The sequence below is a fragment of the Cryptomeria japonica genome, chromosome 10 (assembly GCF_030272615.1).
Source record: "Cryptomeria japonica chromosome 10, Sugi_1.0, whole genome shotgun sequence".
Lineage (NCBI taxonomy): Eukaryota > Viridiplantae > Streptophyta > Pinopsida > Cupressales > Cupressaceae > Cryptomeria > Cryptomeria japonica.
In genome coordinates, this window is record NC_081414.1 from 90386992 (window position 1) to 90408835 (window position 21844).

The 21844-nt window shown below is 34.4% G+C and overlaps 1 protein-coding gene across 1 annotated transcript; it reads left to right on the forward strand.

The window, feature by feature from the left end:
• Positions 1-4253: 4253 nt before the first annotated feature.
• LOC131031513 (uncharacterized) lies at positions 4254-5192 on the forward strand. The gene is made up of 4 exons (XM_057962632.2): positions 4254-4493; positions 4599-4785; positions 4868-5001; positions 5076-5192. The coding sequence occupies exons 1-4, from the start codon at positions 4254-4256 to the stop codon at positions 5190-5192; spliced, it is 678 nt and encodes a 225-aa protein (XP_057818615.2).
• Positions 5193-21844: the final 16652 nt, after the last annotated feature.

Consider the following 21844-nt stretch of genomic DNA (forward strand, 5'->3'; position numbering starts at 1 on the left):
ATGTCCGCCAAAAGAATTTATTTTATGAAAGCTTAAATCAACATGCTTGCAAATAAATTTTAGTAACTACAAATTACCAATGAAAAATGCTATCAAGGCCTGCAATATTGATAATATATTGGAGAATACCTTCTTACATATAGCAGTCAAATTCTGGAAGAAATAACAGTCAAGACCATACGACCAAAGGTGTCGCCACCTAAATCAAGAAGATTATAAATGTGTATCTGAAAGCACATTGAATCCCCACTATTCATGCATTTCACTCGTACACAAAAGAAGATTATAAATGTTTATTGTCCAAAACACAAAAATCCATTATTGCCACTATCAACACCATTTCTATGCATATCACCTGTACACAAAAGAAATGTCATAAATTCATATTTTCCAACAAACAATAATTGATTTAGAACTAGTACAATTCATGAAATAATTTCTGGTAAGTGGTGTGAATCAGCCATTTTGCATGTGATACATTGTCATGTGCATCAACCAATTTGCTTGCCATTTCTATCTTTTTGGTCAGGTTTAGTTATTTGTTTATGGCCAAGCTTTACAGGTGTTGAAATTACTATTTGTATTGCCACTTCTTGTCATACCATAACTCTAGTTTAACAAAGTTCTCAACTAGAGCCATGTCTACCTATGCATCAAAAGAAATACAAATACATGAGAAAATGCAATCAGAGAAGTCTAATTTCTATTTATAAGTCTCTCTTGTATAATCCATCATTGCTATAGAATTTGAAACTAAATTTAATCACACTGACATTATTGGTATTAATGTCTTATTGTTTATTATCTACAATTGAACAAGTAATGTCCTGAAATAATTGACACTAGTTAAAAATCTAGAAATTTTGCTACACTTTCTCTTTAGTAGAGTTGTAGGTTCCTTACCCCTCTCTAGTAGAAAAACTAGAACTATATTACACATATAATTAATATTTTCATACAACATAATTTTTTTGATAAAATATGTAGAATTGATTGATTTAAGAGTTTAAATTAATTGTTTTTTTATTAGGATAAACAAGTTTTGAGGGGATCAGAAACCCCATACAACAAGTTTTGAAGGGACCTAAAACCATAGGATTTTTCAGGGATCTGGAACCACCAACGAGGCACTATAGACAAATACAATAATGAAAAACAATAGCACAACCACAAACAAGAAAAGAAGGATAAAACATTAGAGAACTAGTGGCATAATAAGCTATAAAAAATAGCCTCAGCCAAACCAACACCATCCAAATCAAAAAATAAAACCAATACAAACCCTACTGGCCCAAAGAATAGATCTAAACCAGATTATAGATCTGAGACACAAAGAATGAGGGTTTGACGTGCACCCTTAGCCAAACAACAGGGTTTTCCAAGGCACCCTTAAACTATAATGGAATCTTCAGGCCACCAACAACAAGACCTGCACCTAACCAAAAATAAGAACTAGCCAAACTGGGCCCTTGAAAACTTCCAGCTTGTCCCTAAAAAAAGCAAAAAACCTAGGGTTTTTCCAGACTCCCTCAACCTTGAGAGTGGGTTTTAAGAGGCTCCCACAACCTGACAAGGTTTTACCAAGGCACCCGGAACCAGCAGCATAAGTGCTCATGAAAGAAATAAGCTTTCGGGCATTGTAACCAACATCCAACTCCACCTCGATAGGAGATAGGTCTCCTCTAGCATCATCCATCTTCACCTCCATAGAAGACAGGATCACCTCAATAGTAACAATCAGAGAGAGGGAGTGAGAGAGCGGAAACGGGTAGGGTTTCTTGCGATGCAGCTGTAGAGGATGGGGAAGATGATGCTGCAGATGATGATGAGTTCCTTCCCACCCTCCTTTCTTCTTCTAAGTTGCGATCTCTGTCTCACAGGGCTCTTCATGGATTCGGCCCTCTGGCTTCATTGTTGGAGTGGTGGGTGAAGGAGTTTGGTGCGGAGGAAGGAGTGGAGATTGCAGTAGCGATGGTAGCATTTTAGGTTGGTCTCCCTGTGGATTGGGTCTCATTTTCGGTGGTCCCTTTTCACTGCAACCCATTTACCCCTTCTTTCGGTTTTAGGCTTTGTACTATTGGAGGAAGTGGAATTCTACAAAGTTTGGGAGCCAGTAGAGATCTCTCTAGACTGGGTGTGGAGCTTGATTCTTCGAGGAAGAAGGCTACTACCTAGTCTTTCAGTGTAGGAATATTCTGGCCTCTGTTATTGGTCAATAGGGGTGTGTGGTGGCTCCTGACTTTGGCCTTTTTTCTAATCTTTCTCCGGTGGTCGGTGTGCTCATGCTTGTGTCTAGGAAGGTGTCTAGTAAGATCTGGGACCCTAGCGGATCTCTTGTGGAGAGGCTCTTTTGCAGTCTTGTGTTCTCTCCTTTGCTCTATTCTACGGATTTATTGAAGACCTGGACCATGTTGCTCTGGTTTTTCAAAGGAATTTCTTTTTCTAGCTCTGCTATGTTGGTCTACTCTCCTATTTAGGTGGAGAGTCTGCTTTGGTGTGACCCTTTGAGAGGGGTTTCTTGGCTCTTGCTCTTTTCCCCTCCTTGTCTGTTAGAGGTGACCCTATTTTCTATGGAGATGGAAATTTGCTGGAGGGGAAAGGACTCATTTCTGCTTGCTACGAGAGAGCTCTAAATGTTTTTTTTCTGCATTATTCTTTGTCCTGTAGAGGTGGAGATCTTTCCTATTGAGGTGGAGAGATGGAATGTTGGGGATTTTTGACTTCTGGTGCTCCTCTTGCTATTTGCTAAGGCTGCATGTTTCTTCTCTCAAAGGTGTCTCCTTGGGTGGGTCTGGAAGTTCATTTTCTCAGACTCCCAGCTGATTTCTTGGCCTGGATCCCTTTTGTTGTATCATGGTTTGGCCTTTATCCTTCTGATTTTCGGTGTCTTTGATCCCCCTTTTTCTAGTTGTGAGTTCCTGGCTAATCCCATAGGCAGGCTAGTTGCTAATAGTTTTAAAGGGCCCAGCCTGTCCGTCTGTTGTTTTTGGTTAAGGGCAAGTCTTGTGTTTGGTGTTCTAAGCTCTTCATTTAAGGTTGAGGGTGCCTAGCAAAACCCTACGTTGTTGGTCTTGGGTACCATTTTAAAACCCAGTTTGAAGGTTGGGGGAGCCTCTCAAAACCCTTACTGGCCAGATTCAAATTGTATGAAAATTTGTTGTAATTTGGTGTTGTTGATGAAGGTTAAGGGTACCTTTCGAAACCCTGAAAATTGGCTGAGGGTGCTTGTTATACCCTTGATCATTACTCTTTCGTGCTATAGTTTGGTGTTGTAGCTTTGTCTGTTTTGGTGTAACTATGCTGGTGTCTTGCTGGTGTTAGTTAGCTGTGCTGGTTTTTGGTTGCGGTCTTTCATTGTTTATATCTTTTAGCAGCCTTTTTTGTAGGGTTCTACATCCCAGTAAAATCTATTGGGTTTCGGGTCCCTCCAAAACCTGTTGTAAGGGGTTTCAGGTCCCATCAAAACCTGTTTTCCCTTAATTAAAAACAACCGAAGAAGCCCCAAGATGCAGATAACCACACATAACACACCACGCCATGGAGCCAGTAGAGAGAAGAATAGGACAACCCTCCTCGAACAAGGATCTCAAAATAATCAAGAGTTTAAATTAATTATTATTAATAATTAAAATAATAAATACATAAATAATAGAAAAATATTAAGAATTCTTAATAAAACTGAAATTTGTTACCTGTTTGTTGAATGTTTCTATGTCATTATAAATTGGAATGAAATCCCTGTCATAACAGTAACTAACTTTTTTTCATACTTTGATGGGTAAGTTAATAGGAGGTTCACAAGAATACTGTGACGACTTTTTAAGGAAAGTGGAACATGACAGTTCTGTTATACGTCTCATTTACATCCTAAAATGATAAGAAAATCATTAAATCAGATAATGTTTTGTTTTACAGAAGACTAATATCTGATTGAAAAATAGTCGTGGAAGACAAGTGGTCTCTGAACCTCCATCTTCATGAGCCATATAAGACCAAATAATGTTACAAGTATAGTCGTGTAAGATTAGCAGTGTACAATTTGGCTCTGCAGAGGCGTACAAAATGGAATTCCACCCATTGAATTTTGGATGGCTTTGTATAATTTTACTTGTGATGGGTAGCGTTTTGGAGGAAGGCCGTGCTTTGGAAATTGTCGGCACACTGGAATGCTGAGGAAGAACTGACTGCGGTATAGTTCTCTGGAGAAGTTAAAGAGATCTGGAATCTCTAATTCCTATGATTCAAATTTAAGTATGTCTCCGTACGAGACATACAACTATACCCAAATTGTGGACCATTTTGGTTACACGCGAGAGAGCTATCAAACCTTTCCCCAGCGATATTTCATAGACAAGTTAAACTGGGGAGGCGGTCAAAACAATTCTCCCGTATTTGTATGGTTGGGTGAGGAAGGAGACATTACATCCGACTTGGGCGTGGGTATCCTGGCAGATCAGGCTCCTTATTTTAAAGCTCTTGTGGTCTACATAGAGGTAAGTTAACAATTTCATATAATCACATATTCTCTACGTGTTATATTAAAGCTCAAAGTTCAGTAATACATTACTTTTTGCAAAATGTGTTACTTGTGTATGTAGCACCGTTATTATGGGACATCAATGCCATTCGGGGGAGAGAAGGAAGCGTATGCAAATGCGAGCATAATGGGCTATTTTACATCCACGCAGGCCTTGGCCGATTATGCTACCATCATTGTCCATTTGAAGAAAACATTAAACGCTGAGAATTGTCCAGTCGTTGTGTTTGGTGCATCCTATGGTGGAAGTAAGTATGATCTCTTTCAAATGAACCTATATTCTCTGTTGAAAGTAAGTGGGATTCAATCATTGAAATGGTATTGTTGCAGTGCTAGCTACATGGTTTCGCCTCAAGTATCCGCATCTAACAATTGGGAACCTCGCATCATCTGCTCCTCTCCTTTACTTTGACAACATAACTCCCACTTATGGTTATGGCAGTGTTGTCACCAAAGATTTCAGAGTATGTTCATTCATCTCTTTATGCTTATTATCCCTTTGTTCTCATTAAATTTGACGTTTGAAAGTATGGCGTAGAATGCGAGCGAGATCTGCTACAGAAGAATTAATGAATCATATGATATGATGGACAAAATTGCGTCTAGTCCTCGAGGCCTGCTAAACCTAAGGAAACTATTTAACACTTGCCAGTAAGGAATATCTTTATGTCTTATGTTACCTAAGCATTACTTGTAATCAAAATCTTTTGATGGTTTATTACTCAGCAGAAATATTACATATAAGGGCGCCCTCTACTATGTGCTTGAATCAATGTACGGGAATGCAGCACAGTAAGATTTCACACAAGTTGAAGGTGTAAATACGCTACCTAAACCTTCTAAACCCAAAACTAGTTTTATTGTTTTTTAACTTGGTTGTCTGGGAACTGGGCTCACTGCAGATCTGTAACGCCGTCAATAGCCTACCGGAAGCTAGAGACACTATTAGCAGAATAGCTGCAGCAGGAAATTATGTACATAAAGTCAGCTGTTTGAAGTTGACGCTCCACAGTTATCCTGTGGATGGGAGTGGCAGGTCCCTGTGAATTTTCCTCCCTCATTAGAATGAAATGGAATTAGGTTTCATTTTTAATATAATTTTTAATTAGTTATTGATGCGAATGAGATATGAAATTATATTTTGATCTAAACAATGTACTTTAAGTTTCGAATTTTTGTAAATGATTCTGAAAATACTTCTATTTTTTTACGACAATCTACTTGGAAAAAGAGTGTGCTTTGGTATGAATCGATCTCAAACAAAAGTGTGAGTTCAAATGAATCACTTAATCAAATAAAAACTTAAAATTTGTTGTTTAAACTCGATTAGATTGGCCCTGTCTTAACAGTTTTTCTTAAACCCCAGACTTGCACTGAAATGGTGTTTCCAATGAGCAATCCTCCTGGCAAAACAATGTTACGGCCCTCCCACTTTGATATCAAGTCCTACTCCAGGGATTGCTACCTTAAATACGGAGTCCTGCCGCGCCAACACTGGGCTACAACTGAATTTGGAGGACACGTATATAATTTTTTATCCTGTTAAAATTTGTTCAAAATTATTACAGTCAAGTTATATCTTGGGCAATCTGGCTTGGGATGTTTTTTAATTAAGAGTGCCCTGGTTATAATTGACGTGTAGGACATAAAAAGAGTGGTGAAACATTTTGGAAGCAATATCATTTTCTGCAACGGATTAAGAGATCCATGGAGCAGTGGAGGATGAGTGAATATTTTTCTACAATTTCATACCCATTAATTTTATTTTTTTAACTTACAAGAATTGAATGTCACGCAGGAACGCGTTGTGAGGACATTGCATATTCAGGTACCAACGATCCAGTCTGGCTGAAAGAACAAAAGCTAAAAGAGATCGCGATCATCCAAAAGTGGATTAATGATAACAAAAACTAATTTGAATAATTTATAGAAGGGGGATGAACATCTAGACATTCCAATACAATTATAGTGCTGTTACCTAATTCTTTATGGTGAATTGCCGTATGAGATTTGCATAGCCCATTTCGGTTTTTATTTACATGAAATTTTAAACATATATTAAACAAGCACACAAGAAATAAATAAGGGAACACATCATCCATCTCATACTAAATACTCATAACATACTAAATACTCACAACCACTGATGAAGGGAAATCAAATATTGTCTTTGTGGCAATTCGAATTGGTAAACACATGATCAAAGATAATTGTCTTAGTATCGGACAATGATTAGGGCTAAGTCAACTTGAGGCCTATGTGAGCTATCTATTTTTGTCATGTGCTTCATTACCCTTGATTCGCCTCCTTTCTTGGGGGCATCTCATTATGGTAATGTGCTAGTCTTTTTGATGCATGTATGCTACATTAAAGCAATTGCTCCCAATATCAAAAGCTAAAGCCTATTATATATATATATATATAGACTAGCCTCTTTAAATTTTAAACATATATTAACCTTTCGGTTTATTTTATATATATAGATAGATAATTGCATGAGTGAAATGTGCATATCCATGTCAATTAGGTTTTTTTTTACATGAATTTTTTAATATATGTTAAGTTTTGGTGTATATATATATAGTATGATATTCACATTCATTTTTATATATTTAGTTTCCATTTCAATTTGATAAATTGTTCTAATTCAAATCATGCTATTTGGAGTTGTACATTATTCAACTTGGAGGTCCATAAAACTAATCTATTATTCCAAAGTTCGAAATTTAACCTACCTCTTTTTGCTAGTCATAACACGAACTCAACTTGGTACACATTTCCACAACATGTTGGGTTTTTGTGTTTAAAAACATTCAATTTGTCATTCATTGATATTTAAAAAGCATATGAAAAAAATCAAAAAAATCACAAGAACACTCTCTTTTGTAAGGGGTAAGGACTTATAATATTTACTAGAATCATATAGACCATCTACACATCTATGCATGTTGTCCACAATCATTTGCTCAAATTTGTAATGTTGATTTATGTAAAAGGTATGATAATCTCCACAAGGTATTTGTAAGCATTTCTCTTGATGAATTTATACATGGAGAAGCTGGAATAAAAATAATCTATGCGCATACACTTGCCAATTCTTCTTTACTCATTAAGGTCCACACTTGTGCAATAGGTCATTCTCATGTTTCATGAGTTCCAACCCGCATGACTTAAATAAAAATTGCACAAAAATGATGAGACTATTTACATTGAGGCATCTTCTAGATAGGGAGCATTGATTTTAATATTGTGGGCAATGAGTCCAAAATGAAATCAATAATGTTTCTTCAATGTTGTTCCTAAATGGAAGTGCATCATTCATTCACATTTAATTTCTATCTATTGATATTTTAATTTATCAATCCAACCCTTTGAATTCATCTAGGTTAATTTTTCTTAATTCTTTGCATTCATTTAATTAAACTAGATTATTTATTTAAAATATATTTATTTATTTTTATATTTTTGGTGAAACTGTTCTTTCTTACACCAATATATAGTTTTGAATTAGTATTTATCCTTCATTGAATTAGGGTTTTTAAGACTTGTGTTTTCTGATTGCTAAACATTATTTTATAATCTTGTTAGATATTAAAAAAATATTTTCTTAGTGTTTGAGCTTTATTTTGTGACATTGCTTTTGAACTTAAGATTTTTTTTTATGATATGATATCTTATTTTTTCTCACATTTAAAATATGAGCCATTTATTTATCCTTAACTTTTCATCTATCATAGCTATAATGTTTTGTTGATACAAAAAATTACTTGGAAATTTTTTTTTTTTAATAATAGAAAAACAAGGGGACCATTTTTAAGGAAATTAGAATGATCACTCATAGGAAATTGATGGTGGAAAATTTTCTAGTTTAGGAGTTGATCTTGATTAGTTGGCTTAGAACTATATAGCTATTTTTCAATTATTAGGATAGTGTATAAATTGTATGTGATTTAGATTTTACTTTCTAAGATGGGCCCTCATTAATATTTCATTTTCTTGTGAGGTTTATTTTCATCTATTGCTCTAGGTAGATTAATCTTAGATATTGTAGCTAGGTTGATTTCATGTTGGTGCACCATCCCACCTCTTACTATTATTTATTTCCATGTCAATGATTTGGAATTTTCTTTAAAGGTGAATTATTTTTCATGGGTTTTTGGAATTTGTAGGAGTTTCTTGTATAATTTGGGAGAACAATAGGAGAGAGGAGTCAATAGTTACAAAAGGGTTAATTATTGTACCTCAATTGTGCTTATAATATCTACTCTTATAGCATATTATGAATACAAATGCGAAAAAATCAAAACAAAACCTTTTTAGGATTCAACTAGATGATCTTACATTACAGTGCAATGTATTTTTTAAGCATTATTTCCCCTTATTAAAACTAACTATGGAAATAACTTCCCACAAACTAATCTACTAACTAATTTATTTTATTTAACCATAAACACAAAATCATATGTACTAATTAATTTAAAACTCCAACATTTCCTCCTTTATTGCATTAATTCAAAGAAGAGTGGAACATTGCATGGGTTGAACACAACCCTTCTAGAGACTTTGATGATGCACCTTCACCAATCCTCCTCGCTCACTCAAGAAACACCTAAAAAACCACATCAATGGATTTTCTAATTGTACAACCTACAGCCATCTCCACAACATGAGAAAACATACAAGTGTTCCCAACCTCCATGTACTATGAGCCACATTTCCTTTGAAGTTCCACATCTCCTTTGAGTGTGCCTGATGTGTCCTTTATGGTTTCACATGAGATACCTTTCCTCTGAAAGCCCACATCTCCATCAATTGTCTCTAATGCCTCATCAAGTATTGTGGAAACAATCCCTTCTCTATTGTGAAAATCACTAACCAAACACAGTGTACATTTCCTCCAAGTGTGTCTAATACCTCCTCAAGTGTTTTACGAGCCACCAACCAAGTTTGAATACACCAATTGCACCTACAAGAAATCTTTCCCCCCTTACTCCTTGAAGGTAAAACATCATGCCAAGCCCTATATTTATTGGAATTTTACATTAATTAGGTTAGTTTTAGGTTAATAGTTAAATAAAATTAATTAGTTAAATTGTTAGTTGCTAGGATGTTATTTTCCCATAAGGTAGTTTTGGTAGTTCTTTAGGAAAATAATGGCTTTATATAGCCAATGTTGATCAATGTAAAATCAATTTGATTATATCGAATAATATCAGTTTTATTTCTATGATGGTTTGACTTTTTATTACTCTTGCATATGGTATTAGAGCCACCATTTGGTCATGTTCTTGTGCATATTTGTTAACATAATGATTTAGAGATATTTTCTTCAATCTTGGGCATCCATAAGGCATCTTTTGATCATTATCAAAGTAGGAGGTTTCGTTTTTGTTGGCAGTGACATGGATTTTGAGTGAGGCATTCATGCGTGCCAGATGCATTAAGGATAAACCTTTTCCATGGAAGTTCTTGTGGGCAATAAGACACCTTACAATGTCTTACACATTTTTGGTCTATATGCACAATCAAGCTTGAAAATTAGAGAAAGGTGTAGTTGCTAGCATTTCTAGTCAATTTTATCTCTAAGTTTTCATTGGGTTCTATTTTATTTTATTTTTTGTGCCTTCTCATCTCAAGTTTGTATAAATTTTTGTGCTTGGGCATGCATAAGGCATCTTTTGATCATTATGAAAGTAGGAGGTTTGGTTTTTGTTGGAAGTGGTATGGATTTTGAGTGAGGTATTCATGTGTGCCAGATGCATTAAGGATAAACCTTTTCCATGGAAGTTCTTGTGGGCAAGAAGATGCCAAATAATTCCTTACACGTTTTTGTTCCATATGCACAATCAAGCTTGAAGTTTGTCTAATTTTTCATTGGGTTCTATTTTATTTTAATTTTTTTGCCTTCTCATCTGAAGTTTGTATAATTTTTTGTGCTTGTGCATCTAGTAAAGAGAAATGGTATTTTTTAATCTCAAATATGGCACATAAAATGATAATGAATTCCTTGAATATGGCCATGTAAAGGGTGTGTGCAAGAAGTTGAGTCCACTTTTTGGCCAAAAACAGAAAGTGTTTTCCTTGATTTTTAGATTTTTCCATATTTGACCTAAAAATTTGAACCACCTTACAATGCCTTACACATTTTTGGTCCATATGCACAATCAAGCTTGAAGTTTGTCTAATTTTTCATTGGGTTCTATTTTTTTTTTATTTTTTTGCCTTCTCATCTGAAGTTTGTATTATTTTTTGTGCTTGTGCATCTAGTAAAGAGAAATGGTATTTTTTAATCTCAAATATGGCACATAGAATGATAATGAATTCCTTGAATATGGCCATGTAAAGGGTGTGTGCAAGAAGTTGAGTCCACTTTTTGGCCAAAAACAGAAAGTGTTTTCCTTGATTTTTAGATTTTTCCACATTTGACCTAAAAATTTGAACTACTTAGTTTTCTCGATTTTCATATTTTGCCACATTTGACCTAAAAATTTGAAGCACTTAGATATTTTATTTTATTTTTTTAAAAAGAAGCACTTAGACATTGAATCTTGAAAAAAGTTAGTAATAGAAAATGTAGCATTCAGAGTCTTTTTTTCAAATATATAATTTATTTTAATACCCAGATAATAGAAATTGAATTTAAAAAAGGATGTCTAAAAAACCACTATTTAAAAATGTGTTTCAAGACTAAACCATGCACGTGTATAGCCACCACTTTTTGACACAAATATTTTTTTTCAAACCCTTTTGGAAAATGATCTGTAACACATTGAAGATTGATGAGGATATTTTTTTTTCAAATATATTTTTTTTCTATTAATTTTCTATTGGTCATATTTATTGTTTTAAAAACACCTCATGTACGACCACCATAATTTGAACTAAACTTATCGCTTTTTGATATTTTTTTTAATATTCAAAATAATTATCTGTAGATTTATGTCATCTAATTTGTTTTTCAAAAAATGTTAAAACAAAAAAGTTTATAAATAAATAAGAAAACTTAATATTTCAAGTCTATGGACCAAATCGAGTATAAATTAAATCAGATCTTTATATATATATATATATAATCTCTAATGGGTTTTAATTTCATCTAATAATTTTATTAAAATGAGCATCAAACATATGCCAGAAATCAGTATTTTGTTACTCACATAGTCTAACCTTGTACTTGCAGGTGCAAGGCTTAGGTTTGGTAATTCCAAGCCTTACCCAACCCAAGTCCCAAGGCACATGGTGGGGCTGGTTTTTAAATTTTAAATAACATATAGCAGGTCCTTGTTCTATAACTGGTCCATGTTATCTAAATGTAACAGGTGATTGTTATATAAAGTGTGAAAATAAGTTGGTAGGATTATTTTTAGAAAATATATTTTTACAAAACAGGGCCCCATTTTTAAAATAAAGGCACCCCATTATTTGAAAATATATATTTAAAAAAAGGGGGCCCTATTTTGTGAATTTTTGCCTCAAGAGCCCAAAGCATAATGGGTGCCCATTTTCTAAAAAATAGGTCCCCATTTCTAGCGGTGTTCTTCCCAATGCATGAACTCCCCTTGATTGGGATCCAACTTCTTGCACCCACCTTAAAAGAGATTGGAAAATGCCAAAGATAATTAATGGTATGTCATTGATTCACATAGTAGCAAAAAAACTCTTGCAAATGTAAGAATGAATATTGTATAGGTCGTGCTTTGCCTAGATTATAAGGAAGTGGCAAATTGCTATGTGTGCCTATGATTGAAATATTGAATCATAAAATTTAGCTCACAATTGGTTTGATAAATTGGAAGTGACGAGTTTAGGATTTTTTTTGTGTTTGGAGTTAATATAGACATTCATATATATGTTCTAGCTGCTTGAAGATGGTATAAAGTTGCATATCATTTAAGAGAGTTTGGAGTTGCTTATCTCAAGTTTTCTATAAGTATTTGAGACAGTTTTAGTAATATCTAGTGACCTTGAATGGGATATATTTCAAAGTGGAAATGCGAAGTGCAATCATGGATGACTTAGAAGTGTGTGGTTTGAACCTTTAAGGTACAAAAGGAGTTGCCTTGATTCATTTCTGTTTACATTCTATTGTAAAAGTTCATTTTTTATTGAATCAGACACCTTGTTAATTTTATTTTTACCATGGGTCCATCATTGATTGTAATTGTCATTGTCATCATGATTACATATATATCAAAAATTGCTTATACTGCTGAGGCTTTCTTTCTTACACATGAAAAGGTGTTCAATTATTCACATGAATCATCAAATGGATAAAGTGTAATAGGATCCTAATCAAAGGTGGAGGTAATGGAGGCAAGAGGATATCTACCATTCAAAGCTATCTTCTTTCTTAGGGATGATTAATTGCATGAGAAGAATCTACTCACTTTTACGTCCCTAAAGAAAAGAGGGGAGTTGGCATTATATGTCTCTTCAAGGAGCAAGGGGGTGCAAGATTTCTTGTGGGCGCACTTGGTGTATTCACATTTGATCAGTGATTTGTCATGCACTTCATGAGACATTAGACACACTTTGCAAAGATGTGGACTTTCAGAGGAAAGGTGTGTCATGTGTAGACATTTGATTGGTGATTTGTGTAACAAAGGAAGGATTATTTCTAGAGCAGTTGTGGAGGTGTTAGACACACTTGGAGGAGATCTGGAATTTTGGAGGAAAGGTGCCTCATGTGCAACACCAAAGGAGGCATTAGACACACTCAAAGGAGATGTATAATTTTGAAGGAAATGTGTCTCATTGTGCATGAAGGGTGGGAACACTTTCATTTTCTTTCATGTTATGCAGATGGTTGCAGGTTCTACAATTAGGAGATCTATTGATGCAATCAATTCAGTGTTTCCTTGGTGAGCGAGGAGGAATGTTAAAGATGCTTCAACAAAGTCTCCAGAAGGGTTGGGTCCAAGGCCCTCACAATGTTCCACTCTTGTTTGAATTAATGTAATAAGGGAGGGAATGTTGGAGCTTTACATTAATTAGGCTAGTTTGAGGTTAGTAGTAAAATAAAATAAATTTGTTAGATTGTTAGTTGCTAGGAAGTTATGTTCTCGAAAGGGAGTTTTGGTAATTTTTTAGGCCAAAAATGGCTTTATATAGCCAATTTTGATCAATGCAAAATCTATTTGATTGTATCAAATAATATCAGTTTGCTTTGTGTGATGGTTTGATTTTTAATTACTCTCACGCTCTTTTCTTTAGGTACAAAAATAAGATTCTTCTATTTTAATGAATCATCCCTAAGCAAGAAGCTAGTTTGGGATATTAAAATACCTCCTGCCTCTATTTCCTCCAACCACTGGTATAGTTGTGTTTAAACGTTACCTATCAAATGTAGCATGAATTACCCCAAAAACACAAGAAAAAAAATAACATAATTTAAAAAATATATACTATATTTGTTTTTGATACCTTAGGCAGGAGTACCCACATTTAAGCCCACAACAACTTAAATTCAAGTGTATCAGAATAACCATCTTTCTTGTGCACCATATGTGATGAAATTCAAAAAGATGGATAGCCCTATCTTTCACCTATAAAATGAAAGAAAAATAACTTACAAGCACCCATACTTTTGTTGGGTCATCCTAGTTATTGAATTTTTTATCATTCTTGAATCACTTGGATTGATTTGAAATTTAAATTTTTATTTGCTTAGTGCCTTATTCATGTCACAGATGCACTTTATTTTCTATACATAGTTGATAAAACTCATGTTTGTATAATCCTCCAACTTGTTGAACGTACCACAAGATTAAGAGGGGGTGAATCAATTTAGACCTTAAATCACCATAGTTATAGTCCTTTAAAATTTACACCATAATGAAATTATCTTTGCAATTATGAAACTAAAAAGAACAACACACACAAGAACACCATATTTACATGGAAAAGCTAAGAATGGAAAAACTATGGTGAGAATCACACTCACAATATGAATAACTAATTACAATGTTTTATGATCAAGGAAAATTATCTCGCTACACCTGACTCAACTTGTGAAACTAAAGTCACAACCATAGGGCAAAATACAAAGGACTTGCATTATTGAGACATGCAATCTCAAGGCAAGATATAGAGACTGCACAAGCTACCAATGGACTCACTGTCTTTTGGCTAGGATAGTGAAATAATGAATTGAAATGAACAATATATCTTCATCATGAAACTATTCTTGAACCATAGTATCAAGCAAACAATATCATGGCAAACATCTTTGACTTCATTCATTGTCTCAACACATTGTCGCACTAAAGATATGATCATCAAATCTCATCACAAACTAAAATTAACACTTTCATTTGTTTTATATCATTCACATCCAATTCACAATAATCCACACTTCAAATCACACATCTACAATTTCATTTATACAAGGTTATACATTGAAATCCTCAACTAGGTTGGCTACAAATAAAATATACATAAATTACATAAAGTTGGCCACCCAAACTAGAAAAATATAATGTGGTACACTACATGAGATAAAAATAACCCAAAAACATCACAACACATCTTACTAAGTTTATTCCAATGTATCGCACATGATAAAACTTCCTCTAATATCAGTATCAAACATAATGTGTAGAAAAATAATGAAGGATGTTAACTAGTCAACCAAAAACATGACCCAATACAAATTACTCAATGTATATCTACACACACCATGGTGAGACTCATATCATCATTCTAAAACAACCTCTGAGCATATCCAAACCAAAAGAGTATGATCCAAATAAGATAAACCAACTGAGTTAGTAAAAAACAAACACAACTAATAGCATTAAACACAAAACAACATATCCTCACTTTTTGATTAGAAAAAACATAAAAATATCTGAATTGGAACACTATATGAACCGTATGAACATGTCCACCAGGCTTCAACACCTGAATAAACATAGAAAAGAAATGCAAAGAATTTTCTAGACCAAGCCTGATAGATAACATCATTGTCATCAAACTACCACAACAAACTTCATCATCTAAGTAGTTAAGGAAATGAAAACATGATAGTACAACATCCACATGACATAGATACTATGTCCAAAATTATAGGCAATGAACATGAAGAACTAGAAGAACATAGAGAATTCTTCCCCAAAAATGTTAAATACTCTTTCTTGCATGTTGTAATGTCTACTACTCTAGCCTTTTGGAAACACCTCATACTTACTCAACATCACTACCAGACAACATAACAACATCAAAACACTTATTTTTGGACTATCTACAACATCCACATAGCTTAATAGTTGTAACTCCCACACATAGTGACATTAATGAGAACACTAGATAGGTTGACATCAATGATAATATAAGAATGCCAACTCAAGTTTCCAATAATCTCCCCCTTTGTCATTGATGGAAACACTTGTACCAACTCAATTATTTACTTTCAATGTTTCGATGTGTACTACCTTTGGCACTTGTGCTTTGTAGATTCATTTATTTCTCTTTAGTTCTATATTTATTATGAGTGTAAATGTTTCATTTTTCCATCAAGTTATTTATAAATTAATTTCTTATTGATACATGAACAATGATCTATAGATGTTATAGTCAAAACATTTTTAATGAGATAATTTAGGGTTGCCACTCTATGACATATGTAAGTGTGTTTATCATGCATCAATTATATGTATTCTCGTATTAGTTATTCCATAATTGAGCTTTTAATCAATTATTTATGCTCTATTTGATGTAGGTATATGATCTATATATATAATGTGATGCCACAATGGATATTCATTCTTTTCTTTAGCTATTACATATATTAATAAGTATGCTTGATGTGTGACATGTACATATAGGTAAATGGTCAATCACTAGTGTAAAGCGGAAAATCGCGGTCGAACCCTAGTTGTTCTCCCCTCTTCCGACTCCGAGGAGAGAGAAGGGAGGTTCGCTAGGATTCGATGGGTTTTCACTTAAGGGGAAGACTTTACATTCAAAAGAGGGGTTGAAACTCATAAGATTCAATCCCACACAATGTAAGATTGGATGCTAAATGAATTTCAAGGGTTAGGAAAGCAAGGCTACCCTCTTTTGTAAAGAATGTGCATAGAAGAATTAAGCTAAGAATGCATAGAAAGTCATAAAGATTCTCTTATAAACTGAGTTTAGGTTATAGGATGAAGCTGCGGACCTGGAATTAGCAGTAGAATGTCGATACGGCACTGTCCTGCAAATTTGAGCAAAAGTTGTCGGGACGATGGCGCCCGACGCCACGGTCCTCCGAAAAATCCGTCAAACGAAGGGGGATCGGTTCGTCTCTGCACAAGGATTCCAGATCTTCAATTTCAGCCGCGTACCTGCAACCTACACACAGAAAAGCGAAGACGATTGGGGGGTTAGGGATTAGGGGTTTGCCTTTAGGTCAAACCCCGGTTTTGGAATTAACCAAGAAATGAGCAAGAGCTGTAAATGTAAATGACTGTAATGTAGACAAGTACTAATACCTTGTTCTAAGGATGTTGGTATCCTTATGTGCAAAGGTTTAGATGTTGTATGTTGTAGTATGTAGCATGTTGTATGTAGCATGTAGTAAGTGATCTCCTCTTCAATGGTTGAATCCTTGTCTTGAATGCAACACTTAGCCTTGAATGGAGACTTGGAATGATCAATTGCTTGAAGGAATGCTTGAATGCTTGAATGCTTGAGTATAGTTTCCACGCCTTTTCCATCATCTACTTTCCATCCATCCAAATGAGAGAGGAAAATGTAGTTTATATACTTGTCAATTAGGGCTGATAGACTGATTTTCCCGACCTTAGGCCGACCAGGGAAGTATATTTCCAAATTGCAATAAAAAAGACCCGATATCACTTAGGAGACCGGGCCCAAAATAGGACCCAGGGACCAGGGCGCTGGGCGCCCTGGTCCTGAGGGACCAGGGCGCTGGGCGCTCTGGTCCCACCTCCGGGACAGCGGGGTGCAAGGAGGTTCAGGCCAAGGTGCTTGAAAAATGCAGTTTTTGGTGTCGTGAGCAAGTTTTGGGGTCTCCATTCAGGTTGCGTGTTGCGTCGCCATCGTGAAGACCAAAATGCAGTCGAAATTGCAAGTGTCGCAATTTTAGGACGCTACAACTAGTAGTGCTTATTATAATTGATTTATGAGTAGCTACGCTTGATAAGATTGAAGCATATGAGACTTAACTAACTCTTGTAGAGTTGAGCTTTAATCCTACACTTTTTATTGACCTTTAACCCTCCATTATTTGTTGATTAATTGATATCACTTGCATTATCACAATCTTGGCCTTGTGAGTCCAATTATGTTCAAGTAAATGACATAACGGTCTTAGGACCCAAGAAATTCCTTCTTCCTTGACTTTTGCATAATTTTCATTTTTTGAGAGGCTTTATTTCTTTACTTTATTTGTGAGATTTTTATGTGTACATGGCTACCTAACAAGACCTTTTTTCTAGATCACATCCTTGTATCTTTTTATGTTTATCATTCTTCCTAAGTTGAACTTAAGGATAATTGTTTATGTGAATTAGGTACATTGCTTGACATTAAGTATTCCTAGGATGATGTAATAAAATGGTGTAATGTTGATTCTCTACTTACATTTTCTATGGACATATCATGAATGTTCTTAGATCTATCTCTTAGATTTTAAAAAATAACTAAGGATTATCTTTAAATACAACATAGTAGATAGACTTGTAACCAAAATTTTCTCATAGTTCATTTTGATTAATAGTTTTTGTCCTAGGAGATAACTGAAGTAAAAGAAAGATGCATTTACAAATAATTTCTATATTACATTCATATGCAGGAATGAATTCATAAAAGATTACTGTACTTTATTTAAACACATTCATGAAACATGAAAAAGATTTGGAAAATCTTTTCTGAAAGAGTAATATTTATTAAAAATATGTACGTTTGTTCTCACACAAGACGTGAGACTAGCCAATACTTTTTCAATACACATAAAGAAAAATCTATATAGGAATAGGTATACTAAAAAACAAATGTACACAAGAAAAAAGGGATGAGTAATTGCCTGAATGAATGGTAGTTCGATATTGTCATGTTAATTGTCTGTCTTTAGCTACTAGCACATCCTTCTTTGCTTCACTGCTGTCCTAGTACCTGCATCCATTGTAATAAAAGATTTTAGAGCTATGAAAATCTCTAAGCAATGAAAAGGTCTCTACCATCATATATACACTATACCCATGCATGTGTAAATTCAACTCTATGAGCATTTTAAAATAATGTATATCTTATTTGTATAGGAAAACTAGAAGGAATCATGGTGCATACCTCAAATAGGTATATATTTTTCAAACATGTGTGTGTCATGTGCAGATACAGGTATAATCACATTCATTTTCAGCATGTGGGGTAAAGTGTGGCTCCCACAAGGGTTGAGCTCAGCATGCTAGCATATGAAAATCAAGCAGTGCAATGGCAAACTGATAGAAAGAGTTACAAAGTATGAATCCTTACAAACTCATTATTCAAGCTTCATAACTTAAGATAGCATGCTACCTTGCAGCGACCAAGTGCAGATTCAACATTCTATATTTGTTTTGACATGATCACCTTTTTGTTTTCCTAAAAGTTCACCAGGGAGAAAAACATGGTCAATGTCAAAACATGGTAGAATATTGCTAGAAAAGGCATTGATGCTATTCCATTTTGAAAAGAATATAAACCTTGAAGTCAATGTATACTACATCAGAAAAGATTTTTAAATGCAAAGGAACAGAGGGAATTGAATACAAAAATAAACTTCAAGAAATAGCATAGTGACTCATTTAACCATGGGAGCTTGATATGTTGCAGTTCTATAAAGAATAGTGCATCAACATGGACAAAGCATCTTGCATAAACGATATGCAAAGTTGAGAAAGACGGCATGGTGAAGCCTCATTGAGAGATGGATTTGCATTCACATTGTTATAATTAGTCAAAAATATCATTAGGACAACATGTATACAGATTAAAGACTGTGATAACACAAAGCAAGTAAGACAAGATGATCAGGTACATTGGACAGTCAAAAGGCATGTGAAAGTAAAGTTTGTTAAGTATGTTCATCCAATAGAGTTACACATCATTAGATATACCAAGAAATTACAAGATCAAAGCACAAAGTTCTATCTCTTTTGAGCAGTCAAAATGGTAGAATGCAGTCATAGAGGTCTCAAAAGATGCCAATCTCAGCTATCAATAAATGCAACCCAAGATAGTGAAAGCACTAAGCAAGTCTCAGAAGAAAGTAATTAGCTAGAGATTGCAAGGTTTCAGCTACAAGAGTTTGAAGTAAAAGGTAGTCCTTAACAATATACATTAAGATCACAACCCATGCATAATTCCCAGTAGAGCTAAGGAGAATTTTGTTAAAGTGTGATGGTACAGTCCGAGATGTTAATGACCTCAATCTAGAAGTAGAGAATACACTGATTTCTTCTTCACTATCAAAACATAGACCATAATCCATATGTGCCCTTACTGGCAAGGTATAGAGGTAGAGTATAGTCAAGAGTAGCTCCAGGGCGGTGGTAAATAACCTGTAGCATTTTGTCAATGGTGTGAGCCCTAGTCTAGAGGGAGGTTTTAAAACAAAATACAGCGAGTTAGCAATACAGGTTCAAGGAGTAATCTTACAATGCAACAATTCAAATAGTTAAAAGATTGCATATACCAAGATCTCGAAATAGACACAGTGTCTTGTAGCCTTCATGACATAGAAAATCCTTTGAAAATGGTTGTCATGATGCACATAACTGACAATGGGTACGAAAGCAAATAGCCCCGTAAAAAAAGATAAAGAAAGGTTTTGTAATAGTGAAAAGACCCTAGGGTGACTATCAAACGAGAAGCCCTAACCTGAATGAAAGGTAAATAACAAAGAAGTGTATAGGGTATTCACAATCCTGAAGAAAAAGATATCAATAATGACTGTAAATGTTCTTATAGCAAAACATATAGTAAGTTGAGTACAGAATAATGCATACAAAGAGGCCACAAGTATCGCACAAAATGATCTTTTATGATGCAACGACAACCCGTGAGTGTCTCTTTAGAAAATCTAGTTGCCAAATGGAAAATCTACAACATTATTCATAGAGAATTTTCACATCATAGAGAGCAGATATGGAAAGTAATAAACTTACTTCACATTCCCTATTGAATCTTTATAGAGGTACCATAACAGCAGCTAAAGAATGCACACAAGTTTTAAAACCTTCATGGTGGTGAAACCCTCATCTTCAACATTGGTGGCTAAGTGTAGAAGCCCTCGTGTTGCAAGAGCATAACGTTTGAGTTCACAGGTGGCTGGCTAGTGTTTCAAAACCCTAACTGACAGAGCAAGCTTACTCATGAAGCTTCAGCTCAAGTGAAATCCTTCCTTTTTTTTCATTGTGTTTTGTTTTAGGGTTAAATTTTTCCATAAAAGAAATGCCCACCTCTTGCATATTGGTAGCATTTTATTTAAAGTGCAAAGGGGTAAGTGCACCAAGATGGTCAACAAAAAGGGGTATAAGTGACCACTTTTTTTTTGAAAACAGGTAAACCTGAACTTCAAAGAGATATTTGAAGGTCATGCACTCAAAACTAGGATTTGAGAAAAGAATAAGAATTGTAGCACTCTGTATCTAGTTTTTAAACTACTAAATTTTTTGAAAATTAGATATGATTAAGAGGGTCAAAACTTTCATGCACAAAAAACTGTTCCTGAGTTTTTTAGAAACATATAATATAGCTGTTTTCATGTGCTGCATAAAATATATAGTTAGATTTAGTATTTTAAAAAACCCTTTGGTAGGATTATAGGTAAGAGTGAGATATAAAAGTTGTGTATTTTTTTGTAATTTTCCGTTGAGTATTTTTTTTTAATGAATTTTAAAGTGACCGCATCCTGAAAATTTGGTACCTGTTTGTGCACTGGGCATAACTTGCTTCAAAATAATAAAAAATGCAAACTTTTTTTAAAAAGTGTATAGAATCTAGTGTAGAACAATAATATGTAATTTATTTTGAATTTAATCGAGTATTTCAAAAGTTATTCAAAAAATGGTAGACATATGTCTCTGAGGACTATCAAGGCACTGATAAAGAAAATTAAAGTTTACTATGCTAATGTTGTCCAAAAATAGAAAAATTTATATGTTCAGAAAACTAAGAAGATGTGTGAGATTATGGTGGTAATTTTAGAGATACCCACTTGATCATTTGTAAACCTGATGATGATGAAGTTGATAAATTATGTTGGAGGATGAAAAAAAATGTAAAGGGACAAAAAAGGGGGAAAAATGGGCTTGCAAGCCT

What these genes read in the sequence shown, in the direction of transcription:
- LOC131031513 (XM_057962632.2), top strand. Translation starts at nt 4,254, where the DNA reads ATGTCTCCGTACGAGACATACAACTATACCCAAATTGTGGACCATTTT. An exon ending in TGGTGCATCCTATGGTGGAA is followed by an intron (nt 4,786 to 4,867) that starts GTAAGTATGATC and finishes GTATTGTTGCAG; the next exon opens with TGCTAGCTACATGGTTTCGC. An exon ending in TTGTCACCAAAGATTTCAGA is followed by an intron (nt 5,002 to 5,075) that starts GTATGTTCATTC and finishes AGTATGGCGTAG; the next exon opens with AATGCGAGCGAGATCTGCTA.